Raw genomic sequence first — 18112 nt, forward strand, 5'->3', positions numbered from 1 at the left:
TCATGTGGAAGCCTTTTCCACTTCTGCCTTCAAAGATCTAAACTTTCACCAAGATTTCCACCTGCAGAAGCTCACTACAAAACTTTACTGGGTTTTCATCTGAAAATCAGTCTACCTATCCTCCCCAAAGCCCCATGACTGTATTAGGAAGGTGAGTTTTAAAAAGTGCTGTTAACTGATGGGACTAAGCCATTGAAAAGGTTAAACTGTTTGTGGCCTTTTGAGGAAAAACCTGGAGGCCAAGGCATATCTGCTCAAAGGTTATGTAAACGGATAATACCATATATTCAGTCGAATGAACTGGCTAACATCCCTCTGCTTAAACCTCTCAGGGCCTATTCACCTGAGGGAGGGCAGCTTCTATGGCATGTGCCCATCTGTGAGATCTGTAGGGCTGCTCTCAGTAGTGCAGTGAGATCAACGGCTGACTTTGGGAGGGAAGAGCTTCAATTCCTGGTCAGCTAACAGGCTCCTTAGCCCATTTCTGCTGGGAGGACACTACAGCGAATCTCCCTGAAGTAGGGCTCAGCTGTAGCAATGCCATGAAGGATTAAAAGGGAGACTCCTTACCAACAGTAACGTTTTTTCTGACTGTATTTTCTCCACAGAGCCACATTATTCCTCCCTCCTCCAGAGAAGGTTTCTGAAGGAGCTGGAGGGCTGTTAATCGGGCGGTGGGGGGGGGAATAGTTATCCCTTCTGTCTAGAATGTAGGGCTTGGGGACATGTGTATGCCCCCTAACTGCCAAGTAGTGCTCAAAAAAGTTCCATTGCCATGTGACTCTTGTGGAAGAGCTCTGTGGAGATAATGCATTTGGAGAAAGAGTTACTTCTGGTTGGTAAGTAACCTTTTCCTTCCCCCTGACGCTGCTGAGCCTAGTGGTTGAACAGGGAGAAAGACCTCATCTAATAGCTATAGAAAAAACGTAAGCCTTGAACTTCTAACCTCAAATGTTGGATAAGTACAGCCTTGATCACTAAGCTAAACACTTATCTATTGTGTTTCAACAATTAAAACAAACATTTATTTAAGAGGGAAAAACAAGGCAATTTACCCAGCAAAAATTTTGTTAACACAACCACAACTGGGCATTATGTCATGTCCACATCCCATTAAAATGCATTTTAATTGTATTGTTAAAACTGTAAATGCTATTTTAAAAAATCAGAAAATTCTCAAGGTAATTTTAATTCTGTCCCAGTATCCCTGCCCACCTTCCACATGTGGCCTGGAGAGCACACCCTGTATTCCTCTGCCTTCATACCTCGCAGCACACAGACCAAAGAATCACCACACACCCACTGCAAACCAGTTTTAACTCTGTCCCTTTTTCCATGCCCATCCTATTCCTTGCCATCCCCCAGCACCACCTTGTCCCCAGACTTCTCTCCACATCCCTGTCTATTCTCAGCATTCAGAGTAGATCCTTTCTACTCCCCCATATGTATGCTAAAACACCTCCTTCTCCAATTCTTTCTCACATATCCTCAGTAGGGATGGAGACCCCCTCCCAAGAGGGGCCAGAATCTCCCCGCCCAGCCATGTGGTCCCTGGGCAGGGTTACAGAATGAAATTACTTATCCTAATGCATATGCACAAAAGGGCGGGCAGAGTTGATATGGCAACAGGATGGTGGGGGTGTGGTCTCTGGCTTGTGTATGGAATGGGGGCAGGGACAGGATTAAAGTTGGTATTGGAGCCTTAGCTGAGAATTTGCTGCCAATCTCTACATTCTTGCTATAACATTTTATCTAATGTATAGTTTTTGTGAAGGCTGGGGCGTGGGGAGGGCGAATACATTCCCAACCTCACTTGTGCACGGCAATGCCTTTTTGTTGGGTGTGCTGTATGAATTTCAACAGGATTTTGTTTAACAGAGAATAAGGCAGCAAAGCCCTCTCTGGGCTGTGCTTGTTAGTTTTACTTGTGCTGGTGATAGGGGTGTGTGTGAGTGAGAAATCGGGGGTAACTCTGCTCCTGTTCACCCCAACGCCCTGTTGGTGAAGTTGGAAGAAATCAGGGGGTGGCTGTATCCTCTGTATGAGCTCTGGGGACGTGTGCTCCTCTTATTCTTCCTCCACTTATTTTTGTGAGATGGGGGGAGATTTGTGCATCCCTCCCCTTTGAGGAGACAAGGTGGGGGTGGCTCATTGCTCCTTCCCCTCTTTGGGCAAGGTTGTGTTGGGGCAGCTCTGGTGGATTGGAGGAGTAGGCGGGGTATGGGCATGGATCTGAGCTGCTGTACTGGGCATGCCGTGGTATGAGGTGTAGCATTGCACCAGCACTGTGTGCACAGGTGGCACCAGAGGGGGAGCGAGGTGGCACTGAAAGGCCGTTTTGTATGTGTCTGGGGGAGGGGGTGCAGGCGGCTCTCTCTCACACAGGCCTGTGAGGCCGGCTCCTGGTGAGACTCGCCGCAGCAGGGTGTCTTTGTGTCTGTGCTGAGCGCTTTGCAGAAGAGCATTAGAGCTCGCACTAATCTGATCCAGCAGCTGGGATTGGAGGGGCCAGGGTTACCATGGTGATCAGGCCCCAAGAGAAGCTGTCCCCAGCAACCTCTTTTGTTCAGGCCTAACTCGGCATTGGCAAAGCTAGTGCGGCCCGGAGAAGAAAGGCTCAGGAGAATGGGCCGGGGAGTGGCAGGGATCCCAGCGGGGGCTCTGCCCAGAGAGGCACCCAACAGCCAGTCACAACAATAGCCGCCCGCCAAGGGCTGCCACTCACACTTAGCGCTCGGCCACATGAACTTGGCTGCTGGGGCCAGCCGGCCCCGCTAATCCCACCTCCCCTGCCCTGGGTTTCCATGGACACAGAAGCCTATTAAGGACACACGTTAGCAGTTTGCGAGTTGAATGTGTGCCCGGTGCAAGGAAAGGCCTGAGCCGCTGGGAATGTGCTCGGGCTGAAGGGAGCCTGGCCTTCTGTTCTCCAGGAGTTCCAAGCTCAGCATCCCCTGGCTTCCCGTTCCCGCCACTGACCTTGGACAAGTCATTTTGCTGCTCTGTGCCTCAGTTTCCCCATCTGTGAAATGGGACAAACAATGTTGCCCCACCTAAGAGGGAGGGAGGCTGAGGGCTTCATTGGTTAATGTCTATGAAGCACCCATGCTTGGCATTCCCTGGCAGAGTGTGAGCCCCTGGCCCTGCCTAGTGACAGCAGGCAGCAGCAGCTGAGTGCACAGCTAGGAACGTCCCACCCAGGTGTCCCTGCACTTGCTGCCATATTGTCTGGATTGCTTAGTTTTTTGCTCTGTGGTTGAATTCTTGCTTTCTACTCTTAAACTGGAAGTTTCTTTGTTCTTGTTTCTTCCATAGTCTACCTTGCTTTCCACAGGATGGTGCTATTTGAGTCCTGCGTTGTGTAGTTTGAGAAACCCTGTCAGGCTGGTGCTTGACATGCAAGTCCCTGCCTGTGCTGTGTCTGCTCTGAGCTGCTGGAGTAAAGTGTATTTTGCAATGAGCGCCACTCGCGTTTTTGTTTTGGAGTGTTTTAGTGTACTTGGTCCCCAGGAAAGTGTGAGGCTGAGAGCATGAGCCAGGGCCAGCCCAGCTGAGTGAAGTGCCCTGTGAGTTATCATGGCAGTGCTGGCCTGGTAACGCCTCACGATGCTGTTGTGTGATGCAGCAGGGCAACAACAGGGAGTTTGACTTATAGATGATGGAGAATTGCAAGTGACCACCCATGCTGTGCCAGTCCTGGGCCACTCACACTGCTCTGCCAGTGCACCTCGTTTCTGCCGATTTATAACCCTCAGGTTGCTGATGCACCTTAATCCTAACCCGCTGGTGTTCCACTTTGGGCCTCTCCTAAAACTAAATCACCGGTTGTGCTGAACTGTGGGTCAATTTCCAAACTAGTCCAAGCCACCAAACTAACTTAGCCCATTATGTTGAAAAGATGTGACTCGGGGTCCATCAAGGTGAAAGTCTGAGGAATCCATTTTGCTGTGTTTTGAACAGTTTTTTATCTGTGTATGTTTTTATTGACACTGTAAAAATGTATTTGTGCTGCTGTATAAAATGGTCCTGGCCCTAATGGGATTTTGTTTGACCCTAGAGATCCCGGATAGGAGACTCAAGATTTTGAGAGGGTTCAGAAGTTGGCTGAGTTTTGGGGTACTGCGATAGCACCCATGTAGGGGACAGTTGTTTTCAGATTGCAAATGTAAATAGGCTTTACTAGACAGAGCAGGGGCTTATTTTGGGGTGCTGAGGGCACAATCTGATTGTGGCGGACTAGATTTGAAAGGAGGGGATTGGTTGATTTTTTTTTTTTTTTTTTTTAGGGGACTGCTCCTAGCTCCGTCAGGACATGAGGCTTAGTTTGGGATGGTAGCTGCTACGAATAGGGTTCGAGCAGTGCAAGGGGACAGCTGCTGATTTTAGGGTGTTGCTGAAGGGACATGGTATTGTGCTCCCATCCCACTCAGGCCCACATAACTTTAAGCAACTGATGGGCTCCACCAGTCGTGGAAGCTCCCTCCCTTTCCAAGCTCTGCAAATAACAAAGACCATTGTAAAAAGTGGTGTGGCTGATGAGACAGAGTAAGCAAACAGCTGGAGCACATTTCCACCCATTGGGCAACTCCCCTTCCCACCCAGCTGCCTGCCTTGGCAGGCATTTGAGAGAAGCAGGTAGCATGGACCATCAGACAAGGTGTCGCATGTCAGATCTTCCATCTAAGCAGTTAGGGCCCCATCGGCTCAGCTTGGATCATTAGTGAGTTTCGCTTGTCTTGGTCTCACTGACCTGAGGGATGTTGGGCCTAGATGGGAAAGTCCAAGCGCCACGGCCCTTGCTGCCACATGGAGTGGGATGGGGGCTGAGTCCTCTGTGTGTCACGCTGCTCTTTGGGGCTGGAGGGTGTGTACCCTATTCTCAGGGGTACCCCAAGTGACCACATGATCCTTTTCTCACTTGGCATTATAGAGGGTGTTTAGTAACCTCCTGGAGGTTTAGTAACCTCCCTTTCATCTCCCTGGGAGCTGAGGCCCCTCACTGGGGGGCTGTTGGTAAGCCCCCTTCCCCCATCTCATTCCAGCTGTAAGCTCTCTTTGTGAATGCAACCTGCGGTTTGGCCATCTGACTTGGCTGGTTGGTAGAGATGGGCTCTGCCCCTTGTGCTCTTGGGCCCAAGGACTGCAGAGCCTTTCTGGAGAGGCAGCATCTCAGACTCCTTCACTGAATGAGGCTGGGGAGAGAAACGGAGGGAATTGTAAGTGGGGGTGGGAGAAATAGCTGATCCCAAGCAATGTAGGCTGCCCGGTCCCGGCTGTCATTGAGTGAGGAGGAGGAAGGCCCTGGGTAGCTGCTGGACAAATACTGTTGCCCCTCCCCTGAGCATTTGCACATCCAGTTTCATAATCAGATTAAGGCAGTGGTATTAGCGAGGACCATGGGTCAGTGGGACAGGTTTACATGGTGGTTTACACAGAGGGGATTGGAGTGTGTTTTTAACCCTGCTTGGCCTGACTTGGAGCTGCACAGATTTGCTTCTCTACGAGGAAATACGCAGCAGAGCACAGGCCGGGGAAGGAAAGTTGCGCCAGGCACTGGTGGGGGGGGAGGGAGAGTGGCCCCAGGGTGAAAGAAGGAGGATGGTTGGCGTCTGCCTCCCCTCCCCCCGTTCAGTAGGCAGCAGTAGCTCAGTCCTTGCAGTAAATTTGCTCTAATTACACCCTCCAGCAGTGGGAATTGGGAAACCTCACTTGGAGGAAAGCTCCTCTGGGGTGGGGGTGGCTTCCCAGAGTCCCCAAGCAGAGTCTCTGTTATCTGAGGCCTTCATTTTCCCTGTCTCTGTGAGGCCCCTTGTTCCTCTCCCCTCTCAGGCTTTGGTGCACACACAGACTCTCAATCTCCTTTTTGAGACCCTGGTTTCAGAACAATACATTTTGTGCTCTCTGCCCCTCCCTGGAGCCACAGGCAAACAGTCCAGGGCCACTTCCTGCCTCAGTGGGAAGGAAAGTGCCAGCCCTCCCCAGGAGCGCAGCTAGGTGCGGACCTGTCCCAGCACCCTAGAGTTTGGATGGAGATGGGCCCGCCGGTTCACGCTGGGAGCTCCTGCCCTCAGTATAGTGGAAAAACTTTAACATGGGGGGAAATCCTGTCCCGTTGTTGGGTCAGGGCCCTAGTATTCAGGGGCCTCCCAAGGGTAAGTGAATGGTTGATTTTTCTGTCATGTTTTGCTTTGGGGGCAGGTGGGGCCGGCGGCCGGAAGGAGAGCAGGGGAGAGCTCTTTCTCAGTAATAACCTGATCTGAGCCCTTTCCTCCTTTGTGCCCCTTGCAGGTGGATGATGCTATGCTGATGTTTGACAAGACAACCAACCGACACCGAGGTGAGAGCAGCCCTGGCGGCATGTGGGTGGCTGGGAAGATCTGGCCGGGGATTGCGTAATGATAAGAGCCGTGTGTGTGTTTGTGGTGATGGGGGTGGAAGGGAGCTAGTGTCCCATGGCCAGCAGCAGGGCACGCAGGTCACAGCTGCTCTTTATCACACCTCCCATCACCCCATCCCTTAGCATCCGCATCCTTTAGCAGAGTCCCTCGCCGCACAGAGAGCTTTTGTCCAGTCCATTTCCTGTGCTGTAAACTTGCCGAGTGGCTGATATGTGAGAGGAGGCAGCCTCCTCCCCTCCCCAATTACCTACGTGGCTCCAGTCATCTGTGTGTGTCTTACCTTGTCCTGAGTAATCTGAGCCCTGGGGAAGCTGACACAAGAGCCAGAAGAGAGCCTGCCTTTTACCCCTTCCTCAGCTCCGGGCCCAGTGGTGCTCCCAAGTCACCTTTTCTTCAGATCCCATTTGTGGAGTCTAGTTACAGAGTGGGAGCCTGGCTGTGGTATTCAGGCTCTTCGGCTCAGACAGGAGACCATTGAGTTTGAGCCCCAGCTCTGGGAGGTGCCTGATTCTCTTGTACATGGGCCCGCTAACTGGCTCCCACTCGTGGCAGAGCACCATGATGGTGTGGACCACCCTGAATCCTGAGGACACAGCTGAAGGGTCCTTCAGCCTCCTCCACATCGGGACGGTGGCAGCCCTTTGCTGGGCCACTCTCCCGTTCACGTACAGCACTGAGCACTTACAAACAGTCTGTCTGCCTGAGACTCACACGGGAAGCACTTTCTGCATATGGCTCTCCCTCTTGGTTGTATCTCTGTGCTCACTCTTGCAGTCCAAGTTGCCCTTCACTGTATCCCATTTTCTTCCTCTTTAAGTGATTTTAGTTGCCTGGTTTTGTAGCTAGAGCCCTGCAAATCTGCAGATATCCACTTTATATCCACGGACCATGTTTGTGGATCACGGATGGATGCGGATCCAAATTTTATATCTAGAGCTCTGCAAATGTGCGGATATCCGCTTTATATCCATGGACCATGTTTGCGGATTGTGAATCGGATGTGGATACAAATTTTGTATCTGTGCAGGAGTCTATTTATTGAGTGTACCACTCCAGCCCCACCCTGATGGGGGGAAAAATTGGCTAGTCCCATAATAAATCATTAGACCCTCCACTTCTGCCCTGAGTTCCCTCCAGCCAATAAAGCAATTGGCTATAGCAAAGAAAGCAGTCTTGATAAAAGAGGGAGGGTTCTTGCATGGATCAGTCACTAGTTAAAAGACAGGAAAGAAAGGATAGGAATAGATGGTCAGTTTTCACTATGAAGGGGGGTAAATATCAGGGTCCCTCAAGGATCTGTGCTGTGACCCGCGCAGTTTAGCATATTCATAAATGATCTGGAAAGGGGGATAAACAGTGAGATGCCAAAGTTAGCAGATGATACAAAATTCCTCAAGATAGTTAAATCCAAAGCAGACTGCAGAGAGGTACAAAGGGATCTCACAAAACTGGATGACTGGGCAACAAAATGGCAAATGAAATTCAGTATTGATAAATGCAAAGTGATGCATGTTACGCAACCCCATGTTCTGGGTGTCCCTAAACCTCCAGCTGCTAGAAGCTGGGACTGACTGGTGGATCATTCAGATTCCCTCTGAAGCGTCTGGCATTGGTCACTGGCAGAGACAGGAGATTGGACTAGATGGACCATTGCTCTGACCCAGTCTGACCATTCTTGTTTTCTTATGTAGAGTATTACAGAAAGAGTAGGGTGGACTGCCTGACTCTGAGCCATCAGGTATCAGTCACTGCCCAAGGCAGGATACTAAGATAGATAGACTAGTAATCTGAGCTGGTATTGGCAATTTCTTGGTTTTGCAACGTAGGGTACTTTCTCTTGAGTTCACAAGGCACCCAGATACCAGATCATAATAGTGTGATATAAATGCTTAGCTCGAGAGAACAGAGGAGAAGCTCCTAGGAAGAGGCATTTCTTGCAGTGCAGCTTGGAAAATACTGAAAAATGGAGGGGGTGTGCGTGCGTGCGTAAGGGTTGTTAGCACTGGTGAAGTTGACTTGGTTAGCCTGCAATGCCAGCTCACTCAGAGTCCCTCACGGATGTGCCTCAGGACTTCCCTGGAAGGGCCACCCCTGGCTGTGGAAAGGAAGTTTGGTCTCCACAGCCCAGTCAGTCCTTTGCCAAGACTGCCAGCAAAGGGATCAGTTAGAGAAGTGGTCTGAGCATAGAACTGGGAGCTAGGAACACCCAAGTTCTAATCCTGCCTCAGATATTGATAGACTATGTGAACTTGAGCAAATCACTTAACCTTTCCATGCCTTGGTTTTGCTTGAGAAATAGGGACCCTGATACTTGCTTGTCACACACAGGACTAGTTAATGCACATGTAGGGCTTTGAAGATGAAATGTGTTGAGTATTACCATGTTTGTGATATGGATACCTGTCTAATGAGGACTGCACTGGAACCCCCACTCAAACTCATTTCACATAGTGAACTGGCATTGGTAGGAAACAATTGTTCATATGGGCCTCTGCTGTATTGGACCTGGTTTCCAACCCTCTATTGTGGTATCAGTCATTAAACCTTCTAGTTTGTCTTGAAAAATAGCAAAGTTTAATAGACTAAATCCATCAGCAATGAGTGCTGTGGGCTTTAATGAAGGTGGGAGGTGCAGAAATTGGGCTTAGGGGAGAGGGGAATCTGGGAGAGGACAGTGATTTCCCTGCTCTTCATATGAGTGCTGCATTGATGCAGGACTTGCTGGAGACCAAAGGGGAGTGGAAATATTGCCAGGACCCTATTTTCCCGCCTCTGGAGCCTCTGGGTTGCCTTCTCCTCTCCTGAGCATGTGGGACAGGCAGGTGGCGGGTACTGAGCCCAAAGAGTTCTACCCTGACCAGGAAGTGTTATCCTTTCTTCAGGGTTTGGATTCGTCACATTTGAGAGTGAAGACATTGTGGAGAAGGTGTGCGAGATCCACTTCCATGAGATCAATAACAAAATGGTGAGTGTGGAGGGTAAATCTGGCGGTGGAGGGGTGGGGCGAAGCACCAGGACAGTGATACTGCAGCTAGGACGTGGATGGGATCCCAGAAATTACTGCCGCAGATCTAGGGAGGAGATCACCGAGGAGAGGAGCCGCTGCTGGTATTTGGAGCCCGAAAGGAAGTGCAGTCTAACCACAACTGGGAATTGTAACTGCATCACGCACGAGTGCTGCACGAGCATTAGCCAGGCTTGCGAGGCAGGTATCTTCATGGAACAAATGAGAGTACTGGGGCTCCAAGGTTGACGTGCTGAAGGTCACAGTGAAAATCACGGGTAGAACCAGGGGTAGACCTTCCAGTCACCTGTTTTAACTACTCCTCCATGTTGCTTCTCTAGCAGAGTCAGAGGGCGGGGGAGGCTGTGGGCAGTGTTAGTGGCTGCAGGACAGGAATGAGGGATGGGGGTGGTGTGTGGGACAGAGCAAGCGCAGTGGTTCCAGAGCAGGACGGCAGCCTTTCTAGCCCGCGGTACTGGATGTTCTCTGAGCAAACATACTGTGCAAGTCAAGGCCAAGGTCCGACGCTTTCTTACGGCAGGTGGAATGTAAAAAAGCTCAGCCAAAGGAAGTGATGTCCCCCACGGGCTCTGCAAGAGGGCGGTCCCGAGTGATGCCTTATGGGATGGATGCCTTCATGCTTGGGATTGGCATGCTGGGTAAGCACTGCAAAAGAAAACCCCTCTCTCTAGCCCCCACATCGTACTAGGGGGCAGCAGCTGAGGGTGGGAGGACGGGGTCTGGGTCTGCTAAGGGAGCAGAAAGGTTTATTTTGGGAACACATTTCTAGGCATAATATGATGGGAGAGGTGGCTCAGGCTGTTCAAGGAGAGATCGGATCTGTGTCATCAGACCCCATTTTGAAAAGCACTGGCTGGGAAGAGGAGGTCTGGGACTGATTTACGATCACAAATCGCCCTCTGGTGGCAGCATGGAAGAAATGTAGATATAGGATGCATACATAGTTCTAGAGTCGGAGTCACAAAAAGAATAGGAATGCAGTTGTGTTGGGAGAAATTTTAACATGTAATTGGAATTCCTGTCCCTTTGTAACTTGCTTACTATAATATTGATAGAACAAGATACAACCAACTCAGAGTATGTATCTGCCCTCCCAGCACAATTAGGCCAGAAGCAGAGCTTTCCATGTCCAGATGTAGTACTGCCACCCTAGGCCAGACATTACAATGGATGTTTGTTTCAAGATCCCCAAATGGTATTAGTCGCCCTCCTGTTGGAAGGAGGGGAGGGTGTAATCACTTCAAATACACAGGCAGAGCACGTTCTCTGTGTATCCTCATTCTAATAAACAGTCTCACCGGTTTACAAGGGGGAGAAAAATGCCCTTGAGAATCCAGTGGAGTCTGTATACCACTGACTTCCTCCTTTAGGGAAAGAATCCTTCTGGGTCACAAATCAAACCAGCCACTTAAAGTGGGACACTCCTCTGACAAGGGAATGTCTCTGTGGCATTGTGGGGACCTTTTCTCTGTGAATTCAGAGCAAATGTGTTCAGGTTACAAAGGAAAAGGTGTGGGTTTCCTCCTACCCCTAATTTCCAGCCCTATTAACTCCTTTTAGGATCTCTGAGTCAGGCTTGGTTCTTGCTTGTTTGAACATCATCACCAGCAACCTTAGCACATCCAACCTGAATTATAGATGTGGTTAAGGTGAACAACAAACACAGGTGTAATTTGGGTCAGAGCCCCCAGAGGTGGTGCTGGAGGAGGAAAACTCAGCCTGTTACTTGTATCCCAACTTGGGTTTGCAGGGCTGGCAGTTAGAGGAAAACCACCTCTCTCTTTGTTTGTGTTTGCACTCTTCACATTTTCTCTAGAGTTGCTGAGATAAAATAGATCTGGACCCCACAAGGCCACTTCAGGTTTTTTGTTTTTTCTAAGTAGAACTTTATTTTAAACCAGCAGACTCAAGTGAGTCAGTGGGAAATCCATTCCCACTTGTCATGGGAGATCTCAAATAAAATATTTCTCTCTTAAGTCGGCCACTGGCTTTCTCATGGGACTATTTAAAGTAGGTGATTAGCTATGGCAGCTTCTCAGGAAATGGTAAGACTTGTAATAATGATCTTTGCCAGGAACAAGCTATCTGCCAGCATATTACCAGCCACCTGTTCTTTCTGTATCTACTTGAGAACGTTAGCCAGTAACTCTGTGGCTAAAATAGATGATTGGTGATTTACCAGTCAGACGTTCATATGCTCCCACTGTGTCTCAGATCCCCTTTTCACAAATGCAGCTAGTGCTTTAGTTTGTGGGACCTTATGCTTTCTGACAGGGAAACCTACCTCTTTTCAGGGTATTGATGTCTGGAACAACGAAGGAGCAATGTAATTGAAATGAAGTGAAAGTCCATTAAAATTCTTCCCCAAATTCCTGTACTGTATACACTGTGTGCACGCGTGTGTTGTTCAACTGCTATATCACTCAGTCCTTTCATTGTGTGTTTGGGCTGTGGGGAAGGAGCCAGGGCTGGGACGTGGGATAGTGTGTGTTCATGTAATAATCCCCTCTTCTCTGCCGGCAGGTTATCCAGGTTTCCAAGCTGCCACTTATGCCAGTCGGAGTTACACAGGCCTTGCGCCTGGCTACACTTATCAGTTTCCTGGTAAGTGCCTGTTCCTGCCCATTCGTCCAGTTTGTCCTTACACTAAGGGAAGCCCATGGCACGTGACCCAATATTTGCCTCTTTTACCCTGTCCCTAGTTTGGTCTTTCTTTAAATCTGTGAAGGTGGGAGGGGAAGGAGACCTGGAATAGGTGGGACCAGCCTGCTGGCTAGTTAGGAAGAAGGCCGTAGCCATGTAAGCATTTGCTGTTGTTGTCCTCTCACTCTGGTGACAGGAAAAGCCCAAGGTTGATGTGCGCCCCTCCCCCCCTGCTCGGGGGGGCTACTGTTACCCCAAGGGGCATCTTGCAGCTCTGCCTGTCTTGCTGCCTCTGCATGTGTGTGTGTCCCTCTCTCTGCCAGAGTTGCCACCTTTCCGAAAACAGAATGCAGGACTTGAACCCTGATAGTTTTTGATGGGCCCTAGGCCTCCTAAATGCAGGAGTCTGTGATGCTGTGAGCTGTTCTCAGAGCTGTCCTGGATCTCTTAGCTGCCCAGTAAAGCATCTATTGAGGGTTGTTGGCAGCAAATCGCCAACAGACCCAAACCCCTCTTTGCAACATTGCATATTTGTAAATTCCCCAACCTGCCCCACTTCTTACCTTGAAGTCCAGATGTGATCACCACTGACTGGACCCTGATGAATGCACTGCAGCTGCTCTGAGTTTTCTGCTACTCTCCTCTCCCTCCCCCTCCTGCACAAGCAAAGAGTGGGATGCAGAGTCATCCTATAAATGACTGCCCTGCTGTTCTCAGGTCAAGTGGCAACTCTGAGTGTCCCCTGCCCTCCTTCCCCCCTCCACCTCTGATGGCTTGTGTAGAAAGGCCTGACATTAGGGGATTGGCAACGGGCTCTGGCATCTTTCACCTCTAGGCTGCTAGTCCGATTCCAGCCTGCGTTGGCGGCAACTGAAAGTTGCTGCCATCCTCTGGCTCTCTGGTAGCCAATCCAGTTGCTGGGTCTCAGTCCTAGCGAACCGGGTATTCATGTCACAGCCATCAGCAGCTCAACTGGCACTTGGATTGGCTGGGACAAAGAGACTGAACTCGCCTTTCAATCCAGGGCAGAGCTGAGGCACATGGGCTGGGCTGGGCAGTTTAAGGGAAGCTTCCACTGCCCCTGCCTGTGCTGGACCTGTTCTGGGGGTAAGCAGAGGCTTTCCGTCTCCAGCTCGGCCAATGCAGCATCTTTCACCAGCTTGAAATTCATTTTAAACAAGGAGTCAAAGGCCGGATGCTCCAGTGACGTCATCCATCTCTGTCTGGCCTTGGGTTCTCTCCAGAAAGGCCCAGTGCTGCTGTGTCTCTGCTGGATCCCCTTTGGGGGTGTTTTACAAGTTCCTAAGTTGTCTTACATTTCGTTTTTAGAATTCCGTGTAGAGCGGACCCCTCTCCCGAGTGCCCCCGTCCTCCCCGAGCTCACAGGTCAGTCCCACTGATTTCCTAAAACTCACAAGCTGGAAGGGGAGAAGGGGCTTTGGGTTATTCCAGTGGTGTCGCTGCCACATAGCTTGGCGCAGTGAGACTGGAAACTTTCCTCATTTCCTCTTCCATCTGCACTAGCTACATCAAAAGCCGGGGCTGGGGGTGAGGGGTGGAGAGGGGAACAGAACCATGGCATGTCACGTTGGAGGAGATGAGAGAGGCAGGTCAGACATGAGGAGGGGCGAGTGTGCTTGAATCCCCAGATTCTATAGCTTCTGAACTGTTGCTGTTCCCTCCCTGTTTTAGCTCCTTATGCAGGTGTTAGTCTCTAAATCATTTATGAAAACTTGTTGCTAGCAACATGAATTCTAAGAAATCCACTACTCTAGTCCCAGCCTGAGTTGCTCTAGTGCAGGGCACTGGATGTGGGGGAACTTGCAGCTACTTTGATCCCACCTGGGAAAGCTGGGAGTTAATGCTGACTAGAGAATATTTCAGCACTGGGTCTGGTGAAGCTCACAGTTACTTAGACCCCAGGTTTTCTAGGCAGGGAATGGTATAGGAACATTGAGTGGGGTGGAGCTCCCAGCTGTACTCATCAGTAGTGGCTGTTGGGCATGGGATAATAGAGTTCTGCAAGGACTAGTCAAGACTCTGAGTATTTCCCCAAAGTATAAACTGCTGCTTCTTCCCCCACCTCCTCAGGCCTCTGAGTTTGTGTAGCGTGTATTCTTGTGCTGCTCTTTCTGTAGGATCTTCCTTCCATGGCCACATTTTCCCAAGCTCTGTAGCATGCATGGTATTTGTCTTAGAAAAGCAGCTATATCTAGCAGCAGGCTAGCCTCCTATTCCCTATACACCATCCCATCTTCCATAACATCCTTTCACTCTGACACTTCCTTGACTCCATCTGCTTCTTCAAAGACTGGATTTGTCCGTAGTGAGGATGCAGGCTTTTTCAGGAAGTTTCTTCTCTGGAAGCTTTCCTAGCTACAATGGGTTTGGGGAGTTTTCCACGACTCAGAATAATGTTGATTCCCATAGAGTGTGCACATCAAAGAAGGCTGAGGTTGGTAAAACAAATTACTCAAAGGGAGGTGGAGAGTATTAAATCTCAGTCTCTGTTAATAAAACCGTCCCCTGGAGCCAGGTATATAGTTGAATAAGCCTCTGAAATTCCACCTGTGCCTGTGATCCTCAGGGTTGGACTGGATCTGTCTTTGAATAAGGGGCTCCCCAGGAAAACCAGGTGTTGCAAGAGTAGTGTTGATGATTCAGTAAATGGTGCTCTTGGGTGGGACTAGTGCCCAGTCGGGTGTGAGGAGGCAGCCTGCTGCTGGAGGAACATAAACCAGAAGTCCGCTCACTGGTGCTCATTAGAGAGACACTGGTACTTTTTCCAGTAGCGAACTATTAATGCTGGTGTCCTGGCTGGGTAATGACAATCTCTGTCACTAGATTTCTCCCCCCCACTCCGGGTTTCAGCTGGAGATGGAGGCATTCCTCACTTCCTTGCTGTGTGCTGTTCAACAGTCACCGGGCAGCTTGTTGTCAGTGATGGGTGCTGTGATTCCTGTGCATATCTTGAGCCTGCTCCCAGAAGGTGTGTGCTCCCGCAGCTTCTGCTGAGACATGCGTGGGACATTCAGCAACTGGCTGGACCAGGCAGTAGATTGCTAAGTGCTTAAGGAACCTTCTGGCTGAAAATGGCTCTGTAAATATAAACCATCAGCAGGGGGTGTATTGAGTGGCATTGACACAAGGAGGGGGAGATCCTGAGAGTCTCAGGTGCGGCTCCTATGTGAAAGAGCTAGTGAGGGGGAGCTTCATAGGCAAGGCAGAAGTTTGGTTTCTAAATAGATAAATTACAAGGCAAAAATATTTTTTCCAAAAGAGGAAACTGGATTCTTTCTGAGCAACACCGGCCTCCCCTTAGTGCAACCAATGTTGATTAACTCAAGTACATGTTAACTGTTTGGAGCAGTGATGGGGCGGGGAGATGGATGTGATCAGCCCCTTTACTCACCAGAACAGCATCTTTGGGAAAAATACACTGGCAGCTCTGTTATGTTTGCTGAAGCCCAAATCTAAGCCCCAATGTGATGTGCAACTGAAACCAGACAGAGCCTGCTACTAAACATTCCCTCCTGAGCTAATCTGGATTTAACTCGATTGGTTCTGACCAACTTTTATGTTGCTGTAAACAGAATCCCAGTGGAGTTTACATTAGAGCATGAAATGCTGACCCGGGCATGGTTGGGGCAGTGAGAACGGTATTGGTAGATACCTTGTGGCCTCAGGGCTGGGCACCAGTGGCAGTAGACATGTGGACTAAATTTGCTACATATAAACTAAGGCTTCCTGTTTTAATTATGCCTCTTCTGGCTTCTGCACCCCAGGCACGTGCTCCATGCTCTTCTAGAGTGGACGGCTGGGGGGTTGCAGTTGGCAGCAGAGCTGGAAGTGTAGGGAGGATTGCGTGTCCGTAGCAGGGTGAGAGCTGGGGCGCAGGTTATGTCAGGATTGAACCATTGCTGTTGAAAGGTGCTAGAGCAGGGTGCTGTGCCCCAGCATAGCTAAAGGATTATGGGCATTGGATTGGTTGTCTTCTGGATGAGATGTCAAACCAACCTGCTGACCCTCTGTGGCCATTAAAAATCCCAAGAGTTGGGGTGTCAGCCTTTAGCGTTGGAGCCAAATGCTAATGGCCATCCTAACTTCCCCACGCCGGTTTGCTGGGCTATGGGATTCTCCATCACTTCCTGCTGTGTGGTATTACAGTTTAACAGGGTCTCCCCCGATGTCGCTGTATTTCAGTGATGAATGAAAAAATTCCTGTGTCTGGAGTTTGTCAGCTCAGTTGCTCTAGGGATTTTCTAAAGGAAGCTGTCCTGTAAATGCAGGGCCATGTGCTCCTCCTCCTTATCCATCCTGAGTGTAGCAGGTAACATGCCAGGCTAATGCACCTTTTTGGCAGCTCTGTTTCCTAGAGGGAAATGAAGACTCCTGCTCAGGAGCTTCTCTTGGAGCCCTGGTGCCACTATGAGATGTTCCTTCTCTTTCAGCAATTCCCCTTACTGCATATGGACCCATGGCGGCAGCAGCAGCGGCAGCAGCTGTAGTGCGAGGGACAGGTAACTGCCACTTTCCTACCCCGTGAAGCACCCTGGCTGAGGTTTGCATGGGGCTATGGGAGGGGGTGGGACGGGGTTGCATTTTGGGATCTTCACCATGTAGTTTTGCTTCCTCCCTTAGGTTCTACTCCAAGCCGCACTGGTGGGTTTCTGGGCACTACTAGTCCTGGGCCAATGGCGGAGCTTTACGGAGCAGCCAATCAGGATTCAGGGGTCAGCAGTTACATCAGCGCTGCGAGTCCAGCCCCAAGTACTGGCTTTGGCCACAGCCTCGGGGTAAGTGTTTCGCACCCGAGCAGTGGATGCTGGGAGATAGCAGGGGGTGGAGGGTGTATAAATCATTAACCCTTTGGGGATGGTGATTTCTGTGACGATGAATACCCACGAGATGACAGCTGCAGGCAACCTCAAGGCGTGGTTACTGCAATATACTGCTCCTAGGCATAAAATCCCTGAGCTTAAAAAGGCCCCAATTGGTTCCTAAGGCAGCAGCCCACTTACCTTACCGCACCTGCTGCTGAGTGCATCTCACTGCAGGGCTCTGCTCTCCACACGGGTTCCTTGTTGAATGCCAAGTCAGGTTCTAGGTCTTGGTCCTAATCTTCAAAGCCCTTCACAAAATAGGCCCAAGCTACCCAAGGGCCTATTATCTCACTGCCACGACAGCTACATTCCCCGGCCTGTGGAACTGGCAACTCAAGGGTGAGATTCATGAGTGGTGGGAACAGCTTTCCCAGCAGCTGGGCCATGACTGAACTCGCCACTAGAAGTGTTCAGAAAGCCCTGGGCCGTTCTTACCATGGGAATGGAACACAGAACTCCCACGGAACGCGCATGGGTCTCCAGGAATAACAGAGGGCTGGATGGGTTTGGGGACAGCGTAGAGCAAATATTTGCTAACTGCATGTTTCCCTATGGAGCGTGGGGCTATGGCTGGGAGAGGACTGGGGATTCCATATGACTCCGCTATGAGATATTACGCGGCTCTGAAGAAACGGTCTCGTGACTGCATGTCCCCTCAGAATGGGGCTGTATGACTCCATGTAAATCGCAGGGTGCTGAGAAGCCTCCTTACAGTGGATTGGGCGCTAAATTATTCCAGTCAGACATTGAGGGGGGAGGTTTCCTTAGGAATCGATTTAGGGAGCTGGGTCACTGACATTCCAATAAATTCCTCGAAGGGGGAGGGAAGGATGGACAAATCACACTCATGGACTCACCCTCTTTCCTTTTGTTCATCTAATTGGGGGATCTGAATTATTCTTTTGTGTAGGGTCCCTTGATTGCAACAGCTTTTACCAACGGGTATCACTGAAGCTAGGGACCAAGGAGGCAGGAGGTAAGATGTTGGAACGGGGGTGGGGGGTGATAGTGGGGATCTGCATGGGAGGAATGAAGCTATGGAATGGGTCTGTCCTCCTGAGCCCTCAGGGAGGAGGGCATTTTATTAAATTACACTGGGAGTTTCCTGTTGGTTGGGCCACCATTCAGGGGCTTCATCTGAATATGAAAGTGAGGAGGTCAGG

General features: G+C 50.1%; 1 protein-coding gene across 1 annotated transcript in view; it reads left to right on the top strand.

Annotated features, from left to right (window-relative positions):
- The window catches only part of MSI1 (musashi RNA binding protein 1), a 35202-nt gene that overhangs the window by 13746 nt on the left and 3344 nt on the right, over nucleotides 1–18112 (top strand). Inside the window, 8 exon segments of the mRNA XM_067550097.1 lie at nucleotides 6289–6337; nucleotides 9281–9363; nucleotides 9944–10061; nucleotides 11947–12027; nucleotides 13396–13452; nucleotides 16518–16586; nucleotides 16708–16862; nucleotides 17860–17925. Of these exon segments, the coding sequence (XP_067406198.1) occupies nucleotides 6289–6337; nucleotides 9281–9363; nucleotides 9944–10061; nucleotides 11947–12027; nucleotides 13396–13452; nucleotides 16518–16586; nucleotides 16708–16862; nucleotides 17860–17901 (654 nt within the window). The 3' untranslated portion in view covers nucleotides 17902–17925.

This window comes from Emydura macquarii, unplaced genomic scaffold (genome assembly GCF_026122565.2).
Source record: "Emydura macquarii macquarii isolate MOO-44397 ecotype Brisbane River unplaced genomic scaffold, CSIRO-AGI_Emac_v2 contig_1254, whole genome shotgun sequence".
Lineage (NCBI taxonomy): Eukaryota > Metazoa > Chordata > Testudines > Chelidae > Emydura > Emydura macquarii.